General features: G+C 36.8%; 3 protein-coding genes across 6 annotated transcripts; all 3 read left to right on the top strand.

The window, feature by feature from the left end:
- Positions 1–103: 103 nt before the first annotated feature.
- On the top strand, positions 104–7,774 carry rer1 (retention in endoplasmic reticulum sorting receptor 1). Of its 4 annotated transcripts, XM_010749658.3 has the most exons (8): positions 104–293; positions 2,208–2,289; positions 3,909–4,013; positions 4,416–4,512; positions 4,735–4,813; positions 5,247–5,382; positions 5,744–5,798; positions 7,255–7,774. In XM_010749658.3, exons 2-8 carry the CDS (start codon positions 2,209–2,211, stop codon positions 7,263–7,265), a joined length of 564 nt encoding a protein of 187 aa, XP_010747960.1. In that variant the 5' UTR covers positions 104–293; position 2,208; the 3' UTR covers positions 7,266–7,774. The 4 variants fall into 4 exon arrangements, with proteins under 4 accessions (XP_010747960.1, XP_010747958.1, XP_010747959.1 ...); XM_010749656.3 differs by having other exon boundaries at positions 105–293; positions 5,744–7,774; XM_010749657.3 differs by lacking the exon at positions 104–293 and adding an exon at positions 671–787 and having other exon boundaries at positions 5,744–7,774.
- A 2,445-nt stretch (positions 7,775–10,219) lies between these two features.
- LOC104934080 (taste receptor type 1 member 1-like) lies at positions 10,220–14,344 on the top strand. Its single transcript, XM_019256652.2, has 6 exons — positions 10,220–10,641; positions 10,885–11,182; positions 11,322–12,047; positions 12,438–12,641; positions 12,946–13,066; positions 13,416–14,344. Exons 1-6 carry the CDS (start codon positions 10,460–10,462, stop codon positions 14,342–14,344), a joined length of 2,460 nt encoding a protein of 819 aa, XP_019112197.2. The 5' UTR covers positions 10,220–10,459.
- Positions 14,345–21,900: 7,556 nt separating this feature from the next.
- Positions 21,901–26,000, top strand: LOC104934085 (taste receptor type 1 member 1-like). The gene is made up of 6 exons (XM_019256653.2): positions 21,901–22,241; positions 22,508–22,805; positions 22,945–23,664; positions 23,916–24,119; positions 24,459–24,579; positions 24,944–26,000. Exons 1-6 carry the CDS (start codon positions 22,066–22,068, stop codon positions 25,870–25,872), a joined length of 2,448 nt encoding a protein of 815 aa, XP_019112198.2. The 5' UTR covers positions 21,901–22,065; the 3' UTR covers positions 25,873–26,000.
- Positions 26,001–26,619: the final 619 nt, after the last annotated feature.

Below are 26,619 nucleotides of genomic sequence, written 5' to 3' on the forward strand. Positions count from 1 at the left end.
GATGATTGTCAAGGGAAACTGTTTACATCTATGTGGGATTGAAGGAGACATGCATCGAGAGTACGAGGCTATTTATTTGTATTATTAGTAGGCAAGTGTATGGGCCTGTGTTCCTCCATTGTCCACTGGCCGCAGTGTCTCAGCACATCGCTCCGTTTTCGGAGCTCGATTATCCCGCCTGCGCTATGTTCGAATCCTCGCGGAAGTACTGACGTGTTCACACCAGCTTGCACGAGAGGTAGCTAGTTTAGCTAGCTAGGTAGAGCCGGGTAGTGACACAGCGGCCGTTTCAGGTAAGAAAGTACTGTCATTGATTATTTTCACAGTAATTAGAAACGCAGCGAAGAGACGCAGACAGGTATTGACACTAAGAAGCACATTTCAAAATTATCGAAGCGTCCTGTGAATGCTGTTGTGGTTATTAGAGAATAGTTTGATTTCTAACTGGGCTAGCTGGCTAGCTTCGGAGCCGTTGGCAACGTAGTACTGTTTCTCCGGAAGTGAGTTGTCAAATTCTAAAATTCGTTGCTGGTATTTGTAGTTTTCCGGTTTCCCGATAGACGTTCATTACAACGGGAAGAGAGTGAGTCAGGAACTACATTTCATTTTATAAGGCGTTAATGGGCGCTTTGCTGGAGTTGTGGGAAATGTAGTTGCATAAGGGCCGCTGGTGTTAACTGAAGCTTCACTAAAACTACATTACCCATACAAGCGGTAATTTGGGCCAAAGGGCAATGTACATTTAGATGGCTAGTTAGCTTCTTCGAGGGCTAATTTGTAAGCTAACGTGAGTAATTTCTAAATAATATCATCGACGAAAGGTTAGTAACTGTTATTACAATATTTGTTTCGATCGTAGTCATATTATGGTTTCATAAATGAGCCTGTTTTAATTAATACGGGTTATTAGGCGTCTTCGTGACTGTCTAAGCCTGTTAGCTACTTATGCAGCTAACGTTAGCCATAAGCATACATAGTCTAAAGCGATCTTGCCTTTTTAAGCTGACATTACGCGTCAAAATTAATCATTGAAATGCCATGTAATTGCTACGCCAACGCAATGTGAGATGGTAATCGTATATCTGAAACATGACCTCAAACTGAACTGCTAAAGGTGGGCAACCAGCTATCGTTGCCTAGAATATCCCTGATGCACTCGCTACGAAGTCATCAGTGAGTACATAGTCGAAAAAGGAAGTCATTGGTTAGACATAGCTATTAAAATCGTCACTGAACATGTTAGTTTTAACAGAGTGATGACTATACCACATGTATAGTCATACTACACTACAATCTACATGGGCATCATTGTGATCTCCCCGTGTAGTGATCATGTGTACCTGATAGACACGTATTGTCAAACAGCTGACCCTCTGGACTCATCACTGCCTGATTCTCCTCGGCACAGCTCCAAACGGCTGAACACATTACTAGAGCTATTTGTCAATACCACCAGTAAAAAAAAATAAATAGACATCGACATTTATTTAGAATTGAAAACACACCAACTGATGAATAGACAGAAATACCCATTTCCTCTTTTGCAGTTTCATCTTTTTTTTCAGCACACCGGGTGCTTATTATTTGCCCCTAGATCAGCTTCTTCTAGAATCACATCCGTATTTAGGATGATCTCTCGAAAAGGCCTTGTAGAAATGTATATTTAAAACCTGAAATCACAAAGTATGGTATATACTATAAAATTATTAAAAAAAAAATGTTATTCCAATAATTGCTATATCGTTTCTTATTTCTCATTGTGGTTATAGCTGTGACTAGAAATTAGACATGTTTCAGTGTGAGTGTACTTGTTTCTGTTTCAGTTTCTGTTTAAGGAGAATCTTGTTTAGGTTGTAAACCAAATTCAGAGAAATTAGGTATTTAAAATGTCCCACATTTCATGCTTGACTAGTCTTCTCTGACTTCTTATTGGAAGTCAAAGAAGACTAAAAAGAGACAATGAACAACAAATGAAGTGAATATGATTTACCAAAACTGTTTAAATTGAAAATAGCTCCTCCATGCTGTCTTACAAACTTGACTGAGATTCCAGTCAATACACCCAAGAAAGGGAGCTGCTGGATTTGGTCATGCTAGATAATAGTACTACCTACTGCAGCTTATAAAGTCTGTTTCAGTCAAACTAGCCAAGTTGTCAATATTCATGCCCCACTAATCAAAATGTCCTTTTTTATCTTTGCTGGCAGAATGTCAGAAGGGGACAGTGTTGGGGAGTCAATCCATGGGAAACCATCTGTAGTCGCTGCCTTTTTCACACGGATTGGACAGGTAATATGTCATATTTATTTATCATTTATTATACTATAGGTCAGTGTTTAGTGTCTTAACATTGGAATGTATGTCTCATGACAACCAGCCTCATTACCTTGCTAATAAAATAAAAGTTTTAATATTCAGATGTGCTGCCAACATGTTGAATAGGTATCAGTTAAACTGGCGGTGATTAAAGTCACCTCTAAGGAGTGCATTAGTTACGTCAGTGGCTTTTTATTCCAAGAAATACTTCTGTACTGGAATGTTACAAGACCAGTGCTGTTGTGCCTGTTATCACATTGGCCATATTCAAAATTCCTAAAAGTAGCACACCTGCTGGTGGAAGTGGAAGTGGAAGTCATTTACCACGCACAGGCGATGTTTTCTAGTGGAATCAAAGAAACAGATGAATTGCTTTCTTTCTTTTGTGGTTAATATGTCATTTATACAAACTGAAAATAAGCAATACAGTGTTCCAGTGTATTACTTTACTTGCTTTCCATTAGTGAAAACAATCACTTCTGTAGCAGGATTCTTCAAGCTTGGTACTCAGTAGTGGTATCGGTGCTGAAGAAGTGTTATCTGTGCATCCTGACTAAAAGTGGGAAGGTGACGTCAATTTATCTAATTGTATTGGTCAGTCAGGCAGAGAAAGACGTGGGATCAAGGGGTAGAGGATACTTAAATTTAAATATACACTATCTTGCCAAAAGTATTCACTCACCTGACTTGACTCGCATATGAACTTAAGTGACATCCCATTCTTAATCCATAGGGTTTAATATGACGTCAGTCCACCCTTTGCAGCTATAACAGCTTCAACTGTTCTGGGAAGGCTGTCCACAAAGTTTAGCAGTGTCTTTAAGGGAATTTTTGACCATTCTTCCAGAAGCACATTTGTGAGGTCACACACTGATGTTGGACAAGAAGGCCTGGCTCTCAGTCTCAGGATTCTGTGCAGGCCAGTCAAGTTCATCCACACCAAACTCTCTCATCCATGTCTTTGTGGACCCTGTCATGTTGGAAGAGGAAGGGGCCATCTCCAAACTGTTCCCACAAAGTTGGGAGCATGGAATTGTCCAAAGTCTCTTGGTATGCTGAAGCATTGAAATTTCCTTTCACTGGAACTAAGGGGCCAAGCCCAGCTCCTGAAAAACAACCCCACTCCATAATCCCCCCTCCACCAAACTTTACACTTGGTTCAATGCAGTCAGACAGGTACCGTGCACAGAGTCCTAACCTCAACCCGATAGAACACCTATGGGATGAATTCAAGCGGAGACTGAGAGCCAGGCCTTCTCGTCCAACATCAGTGTGTGACCTCACAAATGTGCTTCTGGAAAAATTGCCATAAACGCACTCCTAAACCGTCTGGACAGCCTTCACAGAAGAGTTGAAGCTGTTGTAGCTGCAAAGGGTGGACCGAAGTTATATTAATATTCATATGGATTAGGAATAGGATGTCACTTAAGTTCATATGCGAGTCAAGGCAGGTGAGCGAATACTTTTGTCAATATAGTTTATATCTCAGCAACATGACGGTGTCTTTCAGAGGCTCTGCAGTGTTTTATCTGAGGTTGTGTCTTACTTGTCTACCTCTGATGGCTACATTTTGTTTATTTTTTTCCCCACAGATCTACCAGTCATGGCTAGACAAGTCCACGCCATTCTATGCAGTGCGATGGGCAGCCACTCTACTACTCACTGCTGTCTACATGATCAGAGTGTACATACTACAGGTAATTTATATCAGTTTATTTCTCTTTTGGCCAATTTACTATGTTGTTCTTTGGTCAGGGAAGTCAGCATAGTTGTAGTAAAAGCAATTCCATTACACAATGTTTACTTGCCCTGCAATGTCCATTTTTTTGAGTTTGTCAGAGAGTGAGAGGTGTTTATTTACCTGGACTAATAAATTGCAAGTAATTTGTGCTTTTGTTGTTCTGGATTGTACGATCTTTTAGACTCATTGTATTGACTGATTTTCACTAAAGGTCAGAGATTTGGTTTAGAGGACTCACCTGTCTCATGTGTGATTTCTCTTGCCTTGTTCGATTGCTCATTTGTGTACATAATGTTTTACTAACAATGGTGCACTTCTAGCCTTTTAATGTAGTGATGTTCCATATGTTTTTTTTCAGGGTTGGTATATAGTAACATACGCTTTGGGAATCTACCATCTCAACCTGTTCATTGCTTTTCTATCGCCAAAAGTGGATCCTTCACTGCTTGACGAAGGCAAGTTTATTCAGTTAGAACATTGTTTTGTTATGTGGTCATGGTTTGTGATTGGCAGTACGTTGCATTTGACTAGTAACTAACCTAACTTACTTTATACATGTATGAATACATTTGATCGAATAGTGTTTATGTTTTGTCTCGGATGTTGCTGAGTCGTCATTGTTCGTTCCCATTTTTTTTTGTAACTTCTATATGACCCCATGCCTATCTCACCTGTAGACGAGGGCCCATCCCTTCCTACCAAGCAGAATGAGGAGTTCCGCCCTTTCATCAGGAGGTTGCCTGAGTTCAAATTCTGGTGAGTCCAGCCCAGCTGGTCGGGGCATCTATTGCTCTTATGCAATTTAGTGTTTTTGCTGGCTGAACTCAAAGCCTCATTTGTAAAAGGAGGGAGCATAAACCAAAGCTACTGGATTGAATTAATCTGCTTGTATTTGTTCGTGACCCAATGTGACATCCTCATCCAAACCTAATCTCTACTTCGTTGCAGCATTACCATCCCCTAAAATGACATTAGATGTTAAAATGTTTTCCACTTATGTTTTCTTGAATTTTCCAATATTGCTTTATTTCACATTAAGAACTCCTAAATCACTTCCTTCCTTTTGCATCTAGACATATATGACACATAAAGTAAATGACTGTGGGTAAGAGCATGAGGATGTGTTGAATTGAAATGCCTCCTGGTTTAATGTCACTGTCAACTGAGCTCATGTCATCTTTCTTGGCAGGCATTCGGCGACGAAAGGCATCGTCATCGCCATGATTTGCACATTTTTTGATGCCTTCAATGTGCCAGTGTTCTGGCCTATACTTGTAATGTACTTCATCATGCTCTTCTGCATCACCATGAAGCGGCAGATCAAGGTAAATAGTATACACTGACTACAGTTCATACATATAGTGTGTGTGTATATATAGTTACAGCGTTGCTGTACTGAGTCACAGAGTAATGAAAACAAATTTCTTTAGAATAAACAGAAAAACTATTAAATGCGTAGTAGTATAAAATATATAATTTAATACAGAAATGAAAGTAGAGATGATTCAACAACTGTCATTTTGAGTACCTGAATAGCTCGTGTTAAATGCTAATTTCATTTCTTTTTTCATTTTTTATCTATTTGATGAAACCAGCCAACCATCTTTGTGATCACATGGAATATTTTGTAAGCAAGTGAGCAAAAAGCCTCTCCTAATTATTCTCCTCTTTTTCTTCTTTCTCCAGCACATGGTCAAGTACAGATACCTACCCTTCACACATGGGAAGAGAACATACAAAGGCAAGGAAGAGACAGGGAAAACTTTTGCTAGTTAAAAACTCCCACCTACCCTTCCCCTCCTTCTCATTTGAAATTTATTTGTCACAGCTAGTGGAGAGTAACCAGGGTTTGAGATTTATTTTCTTTTTTTGTAAGCAGGACAGTAACATGAAAACATAACATGACAAAAACGAGTTTTGATCCATGGTTCAAATTGTTGGATGAGGATATGAGCAGCATGGATCAAATTATTGCCTTTGTCTATTAAGGGGTAGGATTTTTTTTCTTTTAATGACCACAATCCTCATTTTAGGATTGGTCTGCATTTTTCAGTAGTAGGTGAGACTCATTGTTGCCTTTTGCCTTTTTAACCCCATGGGGTAAGTATAAAGTCATCCGAAGGAACCACACTGAAAATAAATTGCAGTGAAATTTGTGTTTTTTTGTTTTGTTTTTTCCCCTATGATGGTGATTCCAGTACATGTCCTTCTCCCAAGTGAAACAAATCTGCCAACTTTTAATTTAATATATTGGTATCTACTTATTTGTAACACGTTATACATTGAAATCAGTAGTATTAGTAGCAGAAAAAAGACATGATTAGATGTGTAAGATTAAATCTGAAGGAAATCCAACAGTCATCATTTAATTTTTGAGATACAAGTGTGCGGCTGCTCTGGATCACAAATGTCTCAGCCAGATATCCTCTGTACTAAATGCAGACACTATGGAGAAATTAGTCACATTTCACTTGAATATGCATTCATGACAGGCACAAAAACGCCTATCGTAATTCATCTCTTGAAATAAATACACTCAGCACAAAAATCTTTTGATGGATGTTGAATTGGGAACTGAATCTCTGTGTTACCTGATTCTCACTAGCATAACTAGTGAAGCAAGATCAATATGGTTGATCATCAGTGACTTAATCTGGATCTCCCAGCCACCCACCTCATCATTGAATGCATAATTCAAAGCAAGTGTCACTAACCCCAAGCCATTTAGTTTCCTGTAGCCTGTAGTCTAACTTTAAATCAGTTGTTTCTACTTTTGCGTCTTTGTAGTGTTTAACAGATGGGATACTGTGTCATTGACCACCCCGATAAACCAAATTTCTTCATTATTTTAGGTGACATTAAGCCTGCAATAGCAAGTCAATGAATTTGCTTTATCTCAAAATTTTACACTTGTTATGTGGATAATTATTTAAAAATACACAGTGTCTTCGAAGTGCACAACCGGTAGTCAAGGCCAATTCATATTAAGTGCTAATCTGAGATAATAGTCGAGCAATAACACATTTACCCCAACAATATTCTCTCTTTGAAGCATTTCCCCATCTGTGTTTCAAAGGCTGGGGTCCATTCGATTTGTGTAGACTAGCTGTTGTAGTCCTTTGTAATATGTGTTTACTTTGAAAAGTTATGGTAAATATAGTCATTCCAAGCAAACTTTTGTTCTCTTTCTTTTGCAGAGGAAACATAAGAAAACAGAGATTGAGAGCTTTTATTATAACAAATGGATGAAGTGGGTGGTGATCACACTTTCTTTTCTATAAACCTGTTGATTTTTTTTTTCTGCATTTTTATCAGAATGCTGGGGATTATCTGTCATTACTAAACTTTGATCTGCACTGTAGTAAGGGATCAAAACATTTTCCTGTAAAAAGTTTGTGTTTCAAAGGACTGTCTGGAGGATTTGTATATATATATATTTTAAAATATGAAATTTTTTTGAGATTATTTTATTTTTTGTTTTTTCTTCGAACCACCGTACTGTTTCCAAGTGTTTAAATCCATTTCAATTGAAATTGATGAAAGCAGAATTGGTTAATTGGGTTATAAATTTAATGAATTAAATACAGATGTTTCTCATGGATTGCATGTTATTGTTTTCTTGTGCTACAGTTATAAACAGAAACTTGATTTTAATAACTTAAGTGTAATTTTTTCACTCCAAATGCTATTAAAGAGGCTGTGTCCCTTCATACAGTACTTAGGTGTCTCGGCTTCATATTTTGTAGTTATTCATGGATAGTGAAGGGGCAAATATCAAATAATAAGACGTCGGTCCAAGATGTCACTACACGTATGTTTCCAAAACTCAACACCCTTTCAGTCCAGTTTATAATTAACATAATGTTTTCCTTACTCAAATGTCCCTAGATTGGTGATTAAAATTACAAGAAAAAAACTATGGAAAAGGTGCTTTAATCCTTTTTGATTTCAGCTTTCACCATTACAAGATCTATTCTTGAAAGAAGCAAACACTGTTTACAGGGACTCCGCAGCAGGAATCTTTGCATACTGATTTGTATATTCTTTCTCAGCTATTGATGGCTATCTACTTAGGCCACTTTTTTGCACTTCCAAATTTATGGAAATGATGCTTAGCCATCACCAGTGTCTCATCATCAGTGTTCACATCAGTTTGGTGAACAGTCAGGTGTTAAAATACATTTCAACCAAAATTGATGATAGCTGAGCTATAATGAATTAAATGCAGCATGTTTCTCTTGGATTTCATATTATTGTTTTTTGTTGTATGAGTGATCTGAGTGCCTCATATTTTCTAGCTATCAATGGAAGAAGTGCTAATAATTTGATCTGGGCCCAAGGTTATTTAGGTAAAAAAAAGGGTCTCTGCAACTTTTTGCATGTTTATGTGTATTGTTTTCCAGCCATTTATAGTATCTATTTATGACAACTAATTCACTCCCAAATTCATGTAAATGAAGCTTATTTGTCGTCATAACTGTCTAAAAGCAGGGGTTAATCCCCTTAGAGGTTTGTTAAACAGTCAGTACAACAAAGAAACATTTTCTTGCTTCTCATTGTCTCATGGGAACTTTTCTGCATTCCTCTGCTGAGTTTCAGCTAGAAGGAGATTATTTGATAGGTGGACTTTTAGATATTTATCATGCCAATGGCCCTGCATATTATGACAGACCAGAACTGACTGACTGCACCAGGTGAGTTTTAAAGTAAGTGTGAGGGAATCAAATATGAAACTAATGAAGAGCTAGTATAAGAGAAAATAATATAAGTTTTATAAATGCCCGGGCGCATCTGGCATCTGTCAATTTGAGTGTGTGACCCTGTGCATGTGTGTGTTCCAACAGGTGCCAGCCTGGATGGGATAAATGCAGAGAAATAATTTTACATTCAATGTAATTAATAAAGTTTCTAAAAAAAAATAAAGTGTACATATTTCACAACAACCCTGTATCAAAGCTAACTGTGCTTAAGCAATGGTTTTCAAACTCTTTCTGGCATGGCCCTCTAAGGAAGAAAAAAAAAAGCCCCCCACTGCACATATTTTTTTATCAGTTATTAACAGTGATAGGGGAAGCAACTAATAAAAAGCCAAGTTGAATTTGAGTGAAATAAAGGTCAGTATGATAGCATCAGCAAAATCCTGCACGTTTATTTTCTTCATATTCATTTAACTTATTTTCATTCATCTTTTTTCACCTTACCTTCCATACCTCCAGGTCTGAGGAGCAATCCCCAAAACAAAGATGTTAGACATAAAATGTTTTCCATAGACTTGACAAAATTAATTAATCAAACAAGGCCTGACAAATATTAAATGTGACATGACAGCTTGTATTAAACCTTGCCTGACAGGTGTCATGTCCAAGACTGGCTGCCATACCTTAATAAATACTATGACATAGGGTGTAGGTCAGCTTTTCAAAAAAGAATATTGTCAGTAAAATTTGTCAGAAACTACATGGATGTTTGAGTGGCAAACAATTTGCCACTCATTCCCTAATTTCTCCTCCCACTAAAATAGTGCAGCTAAGCAATGAATGGTTAGTATCAAGTTGTCGGGATGACAAGGTCAAAGAGGTAAAGTTGTACAGAAATACAGTTTATGGATTAAATTGCCAAAAAAAGACTGTCAACATGAAAGTCTATATCTTGTGATTGTTGTGATATAATTTTTCCAAATAACACCAGTAGCTTTAGTTTAATTCAAACTGTGATTATGTATATATTATTTTGTTGTCACAACTACAAAAACACTTGGTAACTTACAAGTTCAGTCAAAAACCTTTTAAAGTATAATAATGTTGTCTGATGTTCACTGCTGTTTGTTATTGGTTTACTGCCAAAAGGGTTATCATGTGGTGCAAAGTTTGTTAAAAAATGTTTTTATCAAATTGTCTGAGATATCTGTTTGTCGTTTTCTGCAGGCATTCTCATTGCATCATGGGAACAAGTACAGTAGAATTTTTCCCTAAACAAGTCTAAAACCACTCGTGGGCAATATTAGTCTGTTTAAACCTGGGCTGCTATGAGGGAACTCCAATGGTCTAACAAATGAAAAGTGTCATTCTTAAACGTGAATTTTTGTTTTATTTTTTATTAGTAGAATTGCCAAATATAATTTTACCTAAAACGTATAGGCAGAAGAAGAAATGTGTTTATTTCCAGGATTACCAGATTCATTCAGGAGCAAGCATTCATAGAAGCAATAAACTTGTTCATGGTGTTTATTAAATACATACATTACAGGGACTCTGAAGCAGCAGTATCTGTGATATTTGCATGCCGATTTGTGTATTCTCTTCCATCCATTTCTAGCTGTATGTACTCCCAAATTCATGGAAATGAAGCTTGGTCATCATCAGTGTCTCATAACCTTCATTTTGGTAAACACTCAGTACAACCATGAAACATTTTCTTGTTTCTCTTTGCCTTATTGGAACTTTTCTACATGCCTCGGCTCAATGCACTGTCAGAGCCTCAGAGTTTCAGCTAGAAGGAGATTATTTGATAGGTGGACTTTTTGACATTCATCATGCCAATGGCCCTGCTTATCATGCCAGACCAGCACTGACTGACTGCGCCAGGTGAGTGTTAAAATAAATGTGAGTAAATCATATCTGAAACTAATGAAGAGCTAGTATGAGACAAAATAATATAAGTTTTCCCTCAAATATCAGGTAAATGGATATAGCTAGTTAACTAATTGCACTATAATTAAAGTTGAAGGACAAGTCTGCATTGTAGACCTCAGTCCTTCTTTAAATATTCATGTCTGCATACCTGAACAATAAAAATAATTCTTACATTCTCCCACTGTCCTTCCACAGTAAAGACTTCATTTCATCAAGTTATCGGAGGTTTCAGGTCATGAGATTTTCTGTAGAAGAAATCAATAACTCTACCAACCTCTTGCCAAATGTGTCTCTTGGCTATGAGATATTTGACCACTGCACAGATCTACAGAATTTCCCAGGAATACTGAAACTTATCTCAGTCAATGGCTCGATCCAACCTTGGGATGAACCATACAACAGTCTGTCTAAATTGATAGCAGTGGTCGGAACTTATACAAGCACTGAGACACGGACTGTAGCCCCACTCTTCATGATGAATCTCATTCCTATGGTAAGTTTGCCAACTAGTTTTTTACAACATATATTTAACTGATAGACCAATTCATAAAATCTTTTTTATATTAAGTATATATTTTGAGAATTCATTGTTACTGAAAATAATGACAATTTCTGTGTTTTTCTTTTCACAGATCAGTTATGGAGCTGCGAGCTCTATCTTTTCAAGAAAACAGAATTATCCCTCTTTCTTACGAACAGTGCAATCCAATAAAGACGTCATAGAAGTGATTGTTAACATTTTGCAGCACTTCAAATGGCGCTGGGTTGCTTTCCTAAACATTGATGATGACTATGGCAATGATGGACGGGACTTGTTCATAAAGATGATTAAGGACACAAAAATCTGCCTGGCATACACCAAAGGCCTGCATTATGATACTGATTACTCCTCAATATTCAGACAAATACGGGCACAAAAGATAGGTGTCATTATTGTTTTTGCTGCTGAATGGACTGCTAAAGCTCTCATTAAGTCAGCAATACAACTGAATATCACAAACAAGGTGTGGATAGCAGGAGATGCATGGTCCTTAAACAAGGAGCTCCCAAAAGAGAAAGGAATCAAAAGTATCGGAACTGTACTCGGGGTTGCAGAGCCAGTAGTGGCAATACCTGGATTCAGTGATTTTGTGCATTCTGCAAAAAGCCAGAATCATTGTGAAAATGCTGAACAACAGAACTTTTGTAATTATGTTTGCAACTGCAGCAGCCTGAATGCAAGTGATGTCATTGGTGCAGACCCGTCTTTCTCTTTTTCTGTTTATTCTGCCGTGTATGCCATCGCTCATGCCTTACATAATACCTTGCAATGTGGAGCTGGCAGATGTAATGGCAATATTACAGTGCACCCACACATGGTAAGTATAGAAATCATTTCAGAAGTCATTTAATTTATTACCACCATCTTATTCTTGACAATTTAAATGCTTAACTAAATGCTGACCTGTTTTGTTATCAGATATAAGTAATGTGAACAAAGCCTTTAAATCATGTAGTAATCAAAAGAAGATTTTAACTTTGTTAAGCTACTCTAATTACCTAACAAATATTGCCTTGGTCCAAAAATCTCACACAGCAAATTTCATGATGAAAGACATGTATAATTTCAAGCACTTCATAAAAACCTCTATAGGTGCATCATACTGCAGTTACTCCCTCCACAGAAACATTTTTTTAAAGACCTATTTAATCAACACATCACATTGTGAACACATGTAAGTAATCTGAACTTTGTGTACCCACATCAGGTTCTGGAAGAGCTAAAGAAGTCAAACTTTAGTCTTTTAGACCGACGTATTGAGTTTGATGAGAATGGTGACCCCAAGCACGGATCATATTCCATAGTTTTCTGGAACCACAGAGGCGATGCAGAGGAGGTCGGCTTTAATGATTTTCGTCCATCGTTGCATTTCTTCATCAACAGCAGCAAAATTCACTGGCACACAGAGAAAGTAAGTTGTTTTTTATTAGGAGTTTATTAGGATTTAAAAATGCATTGCTTTGGTTTTCCCACTTTTGCAAGGATGTGTGTGTGAATACAAATATGCAGAAAGATACCTTTGTTTAGTGATACCTGTGACAGGGAACAAAACATCATATCAAGAACACCAACCACTGGTGGTTATTCATGAAGCCATTTTTATATATTATATCTATAATTATCTGTATAATTATTATAGAATTCTCCACCTCTTACGGTATTATCTTACATATTGCACACATTTTCTTTCCTGTGATTATATTTGTCTTGTTCAGGTGCCTACTTCACTGTGTTCTAAAGAATGTCACATAGGATACAAAAAAAAGTATCATGGGATCCACAAATGCTGCTTTGATTGTGAAATCTGTCCAAAGAGAACTTATGTCAACAGCACAGGTAAGTTATTATATGAATGAGAAACAGCAGTGCCGTCACTCTAGCCATGATGGATCTAAATTTAAAGTGTTGTTGCCATTTCATGTTGGTCAGACACAGCCAAAAAGCTTTTCACTCTGAACACTGAACATGCCAAAAAAAAAACTAAACTAGAGCATTAAATTACTGTCTTGTTACAATTTCCTTAAGCGTATATTACAGAAGTAAATTCTACATGAGGTATAAAGTTTAGGTGACGGTATATAGTTTACACATTTAAATCTAACACTTTTTTGTAAATTGACCTCTCTTAACCTGATTTTAGTTCATCTTAATTTTATTGAAATTGTTCTTTTCCTGTGTAAAACAGAGGATCCCTACAAATGCATCCCCTGTAAGGGGACAGAATGGTCTGCAGTAGGAAGTACATCATGCAGTCTGCGAGTGGTGGAGTACATCCCATTCACAGACAGTGGGGCTATCCTGATCATGGCTGGGACCTGGGCCTTGGTGGGTCTCGCACTAGCCATGTCTGTTCTCTTTGCCATCAACTACAACACACCTGTTGTCAGATCTGCTGGGGGACCAATGTGCTTCCTAATTTTAGGCTGCCTCAGTCTGTGCAGTCTTAGTGTGTTCTTTTACTTTGGTACTCCAACAATTTCCTTTTGTATTTTAAGATTCTTGCCATTCATTTTGTTCTACACTGTTTGTCTGGCATGTTTTGTCGTTCGTTCTTTTCAAATTGTTTGCATTTTTAAAATAACTGCCAAGTTCCCCCAAGTCCACAGTTGGTGGAAAAAATGTCATGGACAATGGCTGGTCATCACTGTAGCATTTGTAATTCAGGCACTCTTACTTGTTATTAGCTATTCTTATGCCCCACCCAACCCCTACAATGAAACAGTTTGGTATCCAGACAAAATCATACTTGGTTGTGGCATTAATCTTAAAACATCCTCTGGTTCTGTTGTTTTACTTTTGTGTTTGTGCTGCCTTTGCTTTATTTTCTCCTACATGGGAAAAGACCTCCCAAAAAATTACAATGAGGCCAAAGCAATAACCTTCTGCCTGCTGCTGCTGATCCTCACCTGGATCATCTTTGCTACTGTATATGTACTTTACCGTGGCAAGTACATCCCAACACTAAACGCTCTGGCAGTGCTCTCCAGTCTTTACTCCTTTCTGTTGTTTTATTTCCTCCCAAAATGTTACATCATAATTTTTCAATCGTACAAAAACACACAGCAGTACTTCCAAGGTCTCATTCAGAATTATACCAAAACAATTAGCCAGTAGCAGCTGCCAGTGAATATGTGTTACTCTGTATAGTAGAACAGACGCACTTCAGGCCTTCTGAATGTTTGTATAAGGGATAATAGTGGTATATAGTAAGACAAGTAATAGTTTAGTAGTTGTAGCCTCTTTGTCTCTTTGTTTTATTGTAACAGAATCATGTTACAGATTTTTGATTAATTGTTCAGTTGTTTTACTGAGAGATATATCCATAAGCATTGTAAAAGTAGCTAAAACAATATACAATTATTAATAATTTAATATACATTTTAACAAGAGGCACTCATATTGTGGTTTTGAGGAAGGGGAGGTATCGTCTCATAGAGCATCTGACTTTATAAATTAAACAAGACTACAGTCTACAGCTATGCTACTGGCTTTGTGTTATTGTACTACTCAACAATGCCTTCTTCCATGCTGATGCTATATATAATGTTTGGTCACCATTAGTTAGTCACCATTTTAATTTAGCCTGTTAGCATACTAGCAGTTGATAAGAAGAAAATACAATGCGTACTGAAGATAATGGATGTAATTCAGCCAAAGTACAGCCTCACAGAGCCACTAGCAGTAAACTCTTAGTGTTTGATAATACAACAACTACTACTACTACTACTACTACTAATAATAATAATAATAATAATAATAATAACTATATGATTATTATATTTTTCCCAAACAGCGCAAGTAGCATAGTTACAATATGTATATCTTAAATATTTAGTCAAAACTACAGAAACACAGCAGGTAACTTTTAATGTCGGCCAAGAACCTTTTAAACTGTGATAAGGTTTTCTGACGTTGACAACTGTTAGTCATTGGTTTGATGCTGGAGACTGATCATGTCGTGCAAAGTTTGGTACAATTTTAATATTTTTAAACCTCGGCTGCTATGGGAGAAGATAAACTGGAGTGCATTTTAAATTTGCCAACAACAAGTTTTAAAACTTAGAGACCAAAGAAGAAATGTGTTTATTTCCAGGATGGCCAGATTCATTCATGATATGGCAAACTTGACATGACATAGCTGTTAAACACTGCTATAATTGTTTGTTCGTGGTATTTGATGAACACTATGTAAATATAACAGTGATGATGCATGCTGATTTGTTTAATCTTATCTAGCCATATAGCTGTATGTCTATACTCTCAAATTCATGGAACCAAATTTATGGAAATGAGGCTTAACCATTACCATTGTCTCATAACTTTCTAAAGGCAACAATGAAACATTTTCTTGCTTCTCTTTGTGTCATGAGAACCTTCTAGCATTACTTACAAGGTCTCATTCAGAATTATACCACAACAATTAGCCAGCAGCAGCTTCCAGTAAATATGTTATTTTTATTCATATTTTTTATGTTTTATTTTGATATTTTTGATTGTTATTTGATTGTTATAGGCATCTTGAAATTAGCTATAACAATACATTTCAACAGGAGCCACTCATAGTGTTGATTCATCGCTTAGTCCAACTCAGAGACTCATGACATCAAAACTATACAAGATAGTTACAGCCATGGTGCCAACTTTGTGACAATGTACTCACAGGTACAACAGTCAGTTAAGCTAAATGCTGATCATCATGTATACTCTAGTCACCATCTTACCTAAGCCTTTTAGCATGCTATCATTTAAGTCATTATCATTTAAGTACCACCAAGCACATTTTGGGATAAACTATCACACAAGACAAGATACATAAATTAAATAATAATACTTTTAACCCATTGATGGAAGTAAATGGAAAGTTGCAAGGGATCATCAAAGTAATTTTTTTTCATGTTGGATGTCTGAACTAATTTTCATGCCAATGTATCCTCTAGGCATCATAAATATTTGGTAACACTTTACTTGAAGGTATTGTCATAACAGTGACATGACACTGTCATAATTGTAACATGACACAGTCATGAACGTGTCATAAACATGTCAATGTCATAAACGTTTATGACTGCTATGTCATTCGGTTTTTGTATTGACAAGTCGACATTATTTGGGTTTTGACATTAATCAAAGTGACATGACCAGAAGTTGTCTTTGTCATTACAATTTGACATTAAATTTGTTTGGGATGTCCTTATTATGACAACTTGACATTAGTGACATTACCAGAAATTTTCTTTGCCATGACAACTTGACATTAACAAAATATGCATCTATTTGTGTTTATAGCAAGTTGACATAATGATGATTACTATAATTAGATGTGCAAGGTTACAGACAAATTTTAGCACTTGGTCATAGATGTTTGACAGGATACAGACAGGATACCCAAAACTGACTGCATGACACCATTATGTCACTAATGTCAAGCTGTCATAATAAGGACATCCCAAACAAATTTACAGTGCCATTCACACTGTACCATTCTCTTTGTGAACTCAATAAACTGCCTAAACCTGATTCACTTCTGCTTATGAACTTTTGTGTCTGCTGCCATCTCTAACAATAAATGACAAGTAAATAAAAGCCAGGCTAAAAAGTTAAAGTTCAAGGTTTCTTTTAAAAATGTCTACAGAGGTGGAGTCCCTCAGGTCCACTGTCAGACTATTTCAAGGCCACAGTGGCGAATGGCAGACTCCCCATGTAACTGATCTCTTGGAAGTAAAGTGCACATATTTCACAGACTGCCATGCACCAAAGCTTATTGTAAAGTAGTTTGCCAACTTCACATGTCTTTCATAAAACCAACATCACTGCCTACATCACAACCAATACCTATAACCTATAACCCTTTCATCAATAGGTTACCCAATTTCAAATTCTGCTGATTCTTGCTTTGGTCTGAGTGTCTATTGCTTTCATCCACAGTTTTGAATGACTTGTGTGTCAAAGATTAAAGTTATGCACTTTCCTTCAAGCAATGGTTCCCAAACCTTTTCTGAGCAACAAATGAAAAAAGCATGCAAGTTAAATTTGATAATAGTAATAATGATAATTTGATTTGAAAATAAAGGTCAGCATGATAGGGTCAGCAAACTAATATGAATATGTTTATTTTCCTCATATTAATTCAACATAAAGTTCTCTGTGTTCTACCATTGATAGTTTGTGTTAAACCTTTCCTGACAGGTATTTATGTAAATTCTATGTCTTCTTGTGTACTAATGCAGGAAGAGGGGAAAGTGTTTTTGCATAACTCTAAAGTTGACATTTACCTGGTTCCCCTTCCCCTTCCATGTGTTTAAAAATATACTGGACCAGGCTGTTGTTTTAACAACTTACTTATTGCTTCAACTAAACATGAGAAAACAGAATTGGACAGACATAAGAGATAGGGTTAGGTTAAGGGTTAATTGACAAATGTTTTTTAATCAAATTTGTTTTCTTTTTTTAGATGTTCTTTACTGACCTTATCAAAACACAAGTGTTTGTGTTATGTCATATTACCAATTTTCAACATGTCATATTACTTGAAGGGAGATTGCTGTATATATATATATTTTTTCAGACATCGTTAATTGCTTTAGTTTAATTTAAACTGCTAATACGTATTTTTCTTTCAACATTTTGCCACAGCTACAGAAACATGGTACGTTTTACAATATGATGATGTTTGTCTGAAATTGACTGTGTGTGTTGATTGATTTTCTACAGGGGGGTATTGTATAAGTATATATAGTACATGTAAGTATAACCTTTTCCCTAAATTGGCCTAAAACCACTCATAGGAAGTTCTTTGTGTTCTCACATTGATAGTTTGTGTGAAAACTTGCCTGACAGGTATTTATGCAAATTCTGTGTCTTCTTGTGTACTAATGCCGGAAGAAAGGAAAGTGTTTTTGCATAACCAAGGTTATTTCAGGATGTGCTGGGAAGTGGAAAAATAATATATCTATTGCATTTGAACACATATGCTGTATGTAACATGATAACATGATGCATTAGAGATATTACTTTAGTCAACAACCTTCTGTTCATATTGACAGGAGTTCTTAATCAAATTTGTTTTCCACTTCTCTGTATGTCCAGAAATAACTGTAGGTTGGAGTTGTTTTTTTATTGAGGTTCTTTATGTTAAAGTCACTAAAAGACTGTAACAGCAGCAACATGAAGGCCTGTATCTTGTGCTTCTAGAGTCATGCGTTTTTACAAACATAAAGAAACGTAAAGAATTAGACGTACGTATCGTAGGCTTATTCTGTCAGTTGTCTGTGATATTGCTACTGTATTTTCTGCTCTTGGTCACTCAAACGGATGTTCTTATATTGCTCACGACAACAGTTATGTTACAGTTCTGATAGTTTGTTTAATTTAACCAGTTTTACTAGCTACTTATTAATCCTGGACCTAAACTAAATTATAATTAATTTGAAAGCCTTGTTCTTAGTTTTTCACAGCCAACCTGGAAAACACTACAGACAGTTGTATTTGTTATAGTGTATCATTCTCCTGGTCCTTATTCCAGAGTAGTGTTTTTTTTTGTTTTTATAAGGTTTAGTCCATAAAGTAATTATTGTAGGTGATTTTGACATTGAGGTGGACGTCCATAATGATTAGTTGATACTGTGTTTATTTCTTTATTATATTCAATTGGCTTCTGTCAGAGTGTAAATGAACATTTAATAGTCTTTCCGCAAAATCCTCTTCTATCTGACCAATATTTAGTAACCTTTGAATTCATATTACTGGTCTATAGGCAGAATCACCTACAGCAGACATCTATCTGATTGTGCTGTTGTGCTAACCAGTGGTCCTGTCTGATCAATAAGAACGAGTCCAGACTGGGTTGGGGTTTTTTTCAGACGTGTTCTCACATGTTGACAAAACTTTACAAACCTCTCAAAATGACAACACATGTCTGTAACGCAGTCAAAATCGAACTGATAACTGATAACGTTATGGTCTTTGTGTAAGACTTGGCAGCCTCTTAGTCAACTTAACACCATACAAAGTGAGCAACATAAGTCCAAGTTAGTCTGTGGCCCCACGTTGCAGCTGTGGCCCTAAGCAACCGCATAGCCTGCTTATGCCAACAGTCGGCCCCGTCTGTCTCTCCAATTATCTATCGACTCAATCTCCCTCTCTGCCTCTATCTCTCTTTAACTCAACCAGGCGCAGCAGATGACTGTCCACCAATGAGCTAGGTTCTGCTCAAGGTTCTTGCCTGTTAAAAGGGAGCTTTTTTTTTTTTACCACCAGAGCCGTTTCCTGCTATATGCAGACTATGCAGATGTATACGGCCAAGCTGCAAGCTCAGCCTCAATATATATTGGGAGAATTAAAAGTACCTGTCTTTATTTGTAGCCAGGCAAACCCCCATATTTGTTATGTGAAGCATTTATATGCTTCAGAAAACATTTAAGCTTTTTTATAGGTTATAAGCAAATCCAAGCTGCTATGATAGGGAAGCTGTGACTTCTGTTTGTGGGGTATTTAAGTCAAAATCATCTTTGGACTGACCTGTCACACAGCCAGTGAGTGACGTCTGCCGACTGGTATGGAAGCATGAATGACAGTCGTCCACCATTCACTGCAGGAAGGAGGAAAATAATGGTAGGCACTTGTGAGGGACCAAGTCAGCCGGCAATGAGGACAACAGGTAGTATTTTCAAAAAAGGGTTTTTTATTTACCCAAAGTATGAAAGAACAAAATTTCCAAACAAAAGCAATAAAGAACTGGGCCCATAAAAGAGGTCAAATTAACAAAACTGTATAAACGTTAATGGAACAAGCTAACAGAAGACAAAACAAACGGACCTGATAACTAAACACAAGAGGGAAACTTATATACTGGGTGATCAGCCCATACCAACACAAGGGGGGTAAACAAACACAAAAGACAACAGCTAATTTACCAAAGCAAATCAGGAAAATGAACTCCTTGAAATAAACATAATCCATACTTAACAAAACCAAGTGAAATTACTAATTTTCTCAAAAGGAATAAACAGTAAAGCACTAACCCAACCCAAGGCCCAATCTGCATCCTCTGCTACAAAATGGCTGAGCTTGTGGGGTGGATTTAGAAACCGTATTAAATGAAGACTGTACAAAAGCTAACTAAATGTGCCCGCTTCAAATAGAAAACCAATGTACTGTCATACAATAAAGTGTGTTATCTGAAACAGATAAGTGTTAAACCAATTTAGACTAATAACTTAATTAAATGTATAATGTGTATAACCAAAATCTAACTATAGAAACAAGTGTGTGAGTGCAGAAGGTTACCGACATTTTTATGGCTGTGTAGCCACAGCTGTGGCCATCACAGCACCATTAACAATAGCATCATGGCATCAAAATAATAATAGATAGAATAGATTTTTAATTTTTTTTTTATTTCTGTTGATCCTGTGCAGTGGCCTAAAACGTCGGACTTGTGGTTATACATACCACAATCACAGAAACAGATCCAAAATGGTACTGAAGTGGTTGCAGTGTTACATGTAAATGTTTCGTAAAAACATCAGCATTATTCTTACTACTTTTTCTTTATTTGAATTTTTTTATTGTTTACACATTAATATGGATGATAGCCCATTATTTTTTTTCCATTTAAGTAAGTGAAGTTATTTAGTTTTTACTCAGAAACATGCTGCATCTGTTAATGTACTTGAGCCTGTTAAATGTTAGGGACTATTACATCGCCATAGATCATCTGAAAAGATTAGGAATCGTCCCAGTTTACCACTGTTGCCAAGTGCTTGCTCGTGGTAGGAATTGTTGGGTCTCTCTAGATAAAGAGTATGGTCTAGACCTGTTCTATGGAATGTAATTTTTGTTATGATTTCTATATAAATAAAACGTAATTGAATTAGAATCATTAATATGTAATATTACTTAGAGGGAGATTGCCGTAATATTTTTCCCAGACGGTAGGTAATGCTGGAGGCTGATCAAGCAATGCAAATGAAACAACATTTTTGTTAAACACTGCTTTCATTGTTTGTTCATGGTATTTGATGAACACTCTTGATAACATAACAGGGAAGATTTTTGCATGCTGATTTGTGTATTGGGGCAGCTGTGGCTCAGGAGGTAGAGCGGGTCATCCACTAATCAGATAATCGGTGGTTTGATCCCCGGCTCCTCCAGTCTGCATGTTAAGGTGTCCTTGGGTAAGATACTAAACCCCAAATTGCTGCCAAAGGCTACACAATTGGTGTGTGAATGTGTATGAATGGTTAGCTTTCAAAAACTGATTTGACTGATAGCAGATGACACCTTGCATGGCAGCAAAAACGGTACCGGTATATAAGTACAGTTCATTTACAATTGATCATTTATTGTCCTCCAGCCATTTCTCACTGTATGGCTATTTTCATGGTAAATGGTAAATGGACTGTACTTATATGACACCTTTCTAGTGTTCTGACCACTCAAAGCGCTTTTACACTATATATCTCCTTCACCCATTCACACACATTCACAGACTGATGGCATTAGCTATTTATTGGTAATGGGCAATCTGGGGTTCAATATCTTGCCCAAGGACACTTCGACATGCAGATTGGAGGAGACAGAGATCAAACCGCTGATCATCTGATTCGTGGACGACCCTCTCTACCTCCAAGCCCCACACTTTTGGTAAACATTGCAGCAGTGTCGATGATTTTTGCATGCTGATTTGTGTATTCCCTCTTTCTTTCTAACTGTATGGCTATACTCCCAAATTCATGGAAATGAAGCTTGATCATTATCAGTGTCTCATGACTTTCCAAAGGCAGAGGCAAATTGCATTAGAGTTCACATCATTTTGGTAAGCAGTTAGTACAACCATGAAACATCTTTTTGCCTCTCTTTGTCTCATGGTAACCTTTCTACATGCCTCGGCACAATGCACTGTCCCAACCTCAGAGTTTCAGCTGGGAGGACATTATTTGATAGGTGGACTTTTTGACATTCATAATGCTAATGGTCCTGCTGACAGACCGGAATCGACTGACTGCACCAGGTGAGTTTTAAAATAAATGGTAGTGAATCATGAATCAATGCAACTAATGAAGACCTAGTATAACATATAATAGTATTAAGAGCTTTCCTTCAGATATCAGTTTAATGGATAAAGCTAGTTAACTAATGTAAATTAGTAAATTGGAATATTATTAAAGCTGAAGAACCTCAGTCCTTCTTTCATGGAATCCTCCTTTAAATATCCATGTCTGCATACTTGAACAATAAAAATTCAATAGAAAACATTCTCTCACTGTCCTTCCACAGTAAAAAGTTAATTCGATCAAGTTGTCAGAGGTTTCAGGTGATGAGATTCTCTGTAGAAGAAATCAATAACTCTACCAACCTCCTGCCAAATGTGTGTCTTGGCTATGAGATATTTGACCACTGCACAGATCTACAGAGTTTCCCAGGAATACTGAAACTTATCTCAGTCAATGGCTCGATCCAACCTTGGGATGAACCATACAACAGTCTGTCTAAATTGATAGCAGTGGTCGGCACTTATACAAGCCTTAAGACACGGACTGTAGCCCCACTCTTTATGATGAATCACATTCCTATGGTAAGTTTGCCAACTAGTTTTTTACAACATATTTTTAGCTGATAGACCAAATCCTAAAATCTTTTTTATATTAAGTATATATTTTGAGAATTCATTGTCACTGAAAATAATGACAATATCTGTGTTTCTCTTTTCACAGATCAGTTATGGAGCTGCGAGCTCTATCTTTTCAAGAAAACAGAATTATCCCTCTTTCTTACGAACAGTGAAATCCAATAAAGACGTCATAGAAGTGATTATTAACATTGTGCAGCACTTCAAATGGCGCTGGGTTGCTTTCCTGAACAATGATGATGATTATGGCAATGATGGACGGGACTTGTTCATAAAGATGATTAAGGACACTGAAATCTGCCTGGCATACACCAAAGGCCTGCATCATGATACCGATTACTCCTCAATATTCAGACAAATACGGGCACAAAAGATAGGTGTCATTATTGTTTTTGCTGCTGAATGGACTGCTGAAGATCTCATTAAGTCAGCAATACGAGATAATATCAAAAACAAGGTGTGGATAGCAGATGGATGGTCCTTAAACAAAGAGCTCCGTGAGAAGGAAGGAATCAAAAGTATTGGAACTGTACTCGGAGTGTCTCACCGAGTAGTGACAATACCTGGATTCAGTGATTTTATCTATTCTGCAAAAAGCCAAAATTATTCTGAAAATGAAGGTCAGAAGTTTTGTAATCAGATTAGCAATTGCAGTAAACTAAGCCCAGACGATATCCTTAAAGTGGACCCATCATTCTCTTTTCCTGTTTATTCTGCTGTGTATGCCATCGCTCATGCTTTACACAAAGTCTTGCAATGTGAAACTGGCAGATGTAATTGCAATATCACAGTGTACCCACACATGGTAAGGAAAAACAAATAATGTATTTAATTTATTAGCCATGTATATTTCTGTCCTGAAATTTTTTTTACATTAGAATTGTCATAAGACAAAATACTGGTCTGTTTTGTTGTGCTATATAAAAGATTTTATATAAGCCTTTAAATCTTTAGAATACAATCAAAATTGATTTTTACCTGTCAGACATCAGGAATCAAATAACAGATCCATTGGGAATATATAAGAGTAACATGATCTTTGTGTCCACATATCAGGTTTTGGAAGAGCTGAAGAAATCAAACCTCACCCTTCTAAACCAAAGTATTGAGTTTGATGAGAATGGTGACCCCAAGCACGGATCGCATTCTATAGTTTTCTGGAACGACAATGGCGATGCAGAGGAGGTCGGCTATTATAATTTTCATTCATCGCGTCCTCTCTTCATCAACACTAGCAAAATTCAGTGGTTCACAAAGAAAGTAAGTTGTTTTTTTCCTACAGAGAGTTTATAAGGTACATGTTGATTTAAAAATACTTTTCTTTGGTTTTCTCACTTCTGCAGGAATGTGTGTGTGGATGAATGCACAAAGATAACTTTGTTTAGTAATATCTGTGACAGGGAAAGAAAAAACATCATGTCAAGAACACCAACCAATGAGTGTTCATGGATTATCTATATATAATACTCAATCTGATTGTATTTTAGAAACTCTTTTTAGAATATTAAGAAGTTCTATTGCTCTATTTACTCCTATTATACTTCTCTTTCTCTATCATTACATTGATTTTTTTTTTCTCTCAATATTTGTCTTACTGAGGTGCCTATTTCACTGTGTTCCAAAAAATGCCGTAAAGGATATAAAAAAAAGTATCACGGAATCCACAAATGCTGCTTCAATTGTGAAATCTGTCCAAATGGAACTTATGTCAACAGCAAAGGTAAGTAATTATAAAACAGTTCTGTCAGTCTGGCCTTGATGGATCTATTTTTTTTTTTTTATTGTAGCTTATTATATGGCTGAGAGAGTTTAACAGTCATTTAAACTCTTTTGGTCGGACACAGCTAAGATTGTTTTCACTCTGAACACTGGACACACCAACTAAACTAGAGTAACAAATTATTTATCTTGTTTTAATTTCCTCAAGTGTCTATTACTGAAGTAAATTTTACATAAAGTATAAACTCATTTTAGGAAAACATGCACAGATTACACAGATAGTACATTTCTCTCTCAGCGTACAGAGGGTTTTTCTGATGTTAACCCTAACTTTAATGAAATTGTTCTTTTCCTGTGTAAAACAGAGGATCCCTACAAATGCATCCCCTGTAAGGACACAGAATGGTCTGCAGAAGGAAGTACATCATGCAGTCTGCGAGTGGTGGAGTACATCCCATTCACAGACAGTGGGGCTATCCTGATCATGGCTGGGACCTGGGTCTTGGTGGGTCTCACACTAGCCATGTCTGTTCTCTTTGCCATCAACTACAACACACCTGTTGTCAGATCTGCTGGGGGACCAATGTGCTTCCTAATTTTAGGCTGCCTCAGTCTGTCTAGTCTTAGTGTGTTCTTTTACTTTGGTACTCCAACAATTTCCTTTTGTATTTTAAGGTTCTTACCATTCATTTTGTTCTACACTGTTTGTCTGGCATGTTTTGTTGTTCGTTCTTTTCAAATTGTTTGCATTTTTAAAATAACTGCCAAGTTCCCCAAAGTCCACAGTTGGTGGATGAAATATCATGGACAATGGCTGCTCATCACTGTAGCATTTGTAATTCAGGCACTCTTACTTGTTATCAACTATTCTTGTGCCCCACCCAAGCCCTACAATGAAACAGTTTGGTATCCAGACAAAATCATACTTAGTTGTGACATTCATCTTAGAGAATCCTCTGGTTCTGTTGTTTTACTTTTGTGTTTGTGCTGCCTTTGCTTTATTTTCTCCTACATGGGAAAAGACCTCCCAAAAAATTACAATGAGGCCAAAGCAATAACCTTCTGCTTGTTCCTGCTGATCCTCACCTGGATCATCTTTGCCACTGTATATGTACTTTACCATGGCAAGTACATCCAAACTCTTAATGCTCTGGCAGTACTCTCTAGTCTCTACTCCTTTCTGTTGTTTTATTTCCTCCCAAAATGTTACATTATCATTTTTCAACCCCACAAAAACACACAGCAGTACTTCCAAGGTCTCATTCAGAATTATACCAAAACAATTAGCCAGTAGTAGCTGCCAGTCAATATGTTACTCTATACAGAAATACAGACGTACTTAGGCTCTCTAAATATTTTCAATTAAAAGATAATAATTTGGCTTTTTCTTGTGGTCAAATAAGTACATACTTTAAATCTTGTTTTGTTGTAATGTATATGTTGCATGCTGATATTTTTGATCTATTATATATATATATATTTTATTTTTGAGTAGTTATTTGATTGTTTTACTGAGGTATATATTTATAAGCATCTTGAAAATAGCAATTAAACATTTCAACAGGAGGCACTCATAGTGTTGATGGTATTCATTGCTTTGTCCTAATCAGAGCTTCTGACTTCAGTTACTTGTGAAGGCAGCTTTGTGAAGGTATGAAAATGCAAGGTATAAAATTGATGTTCCAGAAATCAGAAAGCAGGCTGATGCTCTTCAGCATGATCTCGATAACGAGAACTCCTGCAAACAACTTATGAGGAGCTGCAAGAGGCACACAAACTGAACCAGGAGAAGTTTTCTGCTCAGCTTGATGCAGAGAAGGAGAAGAACAAGATTCTCCAGTAAGAAATGGACAAGATCCACATTTCACATGGTGAGATTACCCAGAAGTATGAAACTGATGTCATCATGGTCAGACAGCAGGCTGACACCCTTCAGCGTGAGCTTGACAAAGAAATCAAGTCTCATGCAGACTCAGTGTCACAGGGCTGGCGTGCTATCCACAACTTGAGGGCTAAGCAGGAAGCCCTCTGTCAAAAGATG

This window comes from Larimichthys crocea, chromosome XV, assembly GCF_000972845.2.
Source record: "Larimichthys crocea isolate SSNF chromosome XV, L_crocea_2.0, whole genome shotgun sequence".
Classification (NCBI taxonomy): Eukaryota; Metazoa; Chordata; class Actinopteri; family Sciaenidae; genus Larimichthys; species Larimichthys crocea.

Bases quoted from the DNA above. Each gene is read 5' to 3' on its own strand.
- LOC104934085 (XM_019256653.2), top strand. From the start codon at position 22,066: ATGAAACATCTTTTTGCCTCTCTTTGTCTCATGGTAACCTTTCTACAT. The intron at 22,242-22,507 runs GTGAGTTTTAAA...GTCCTTCCACAG, and splicing joins GAATCGACTGACTGCACCAG to TAAAAAGTTAATTCGATCAA. The intron at 23,665-23,915 runs GTAAGGAAAAAC...TCCACATATCAG, and splicing joins TCACAGTGTACCCACACATG to GTTTTGGAAGAGCTGAAGAA.
- LOC104934080 (XM_019256652.2), top strand. From the start codon at position 10,460: ATGAAACATTTTCTTGTTTCTCTTTGCCTTATTGGAACTTTTCTACAT. The intron at 11,183-11,321 runs GTAAGTTTGCCA...TTCTTTTCACAG, and splicing joins TGATGAATCTCATTCCTATG to ATCAGTTATGGAGCTGCGAG. The intron at 13,067-13,415 runs GTAAGTTATTAT...TGTGTAAAACAG, and splicing joins AACTTATGTCAACAGCACAG to AGGATCCCTACAAATGCATC.
- rer1 (XM_010749656.3), top strand. From the start codon at position 2,209: ATGTCAGAAGGGGACAGTGTTGGGGAGTCAATCCATGGGAAACCATCT. The intron at 4,513-4,734 runs GCAAGTTTATTC...TCTCACCTGTAG, and splicing joins TCCTTCACTGCTTGACGAAG to ACGAGGGCCCATCCCTTCCT. The intron at 4,814-5,246 runs GTGAGTCCAGCC...CTTTCTTGGCAG, and splicing joins TTGCCTGAGTTCAAATTCTG to GCATTCGGCGACGAAAGGCA.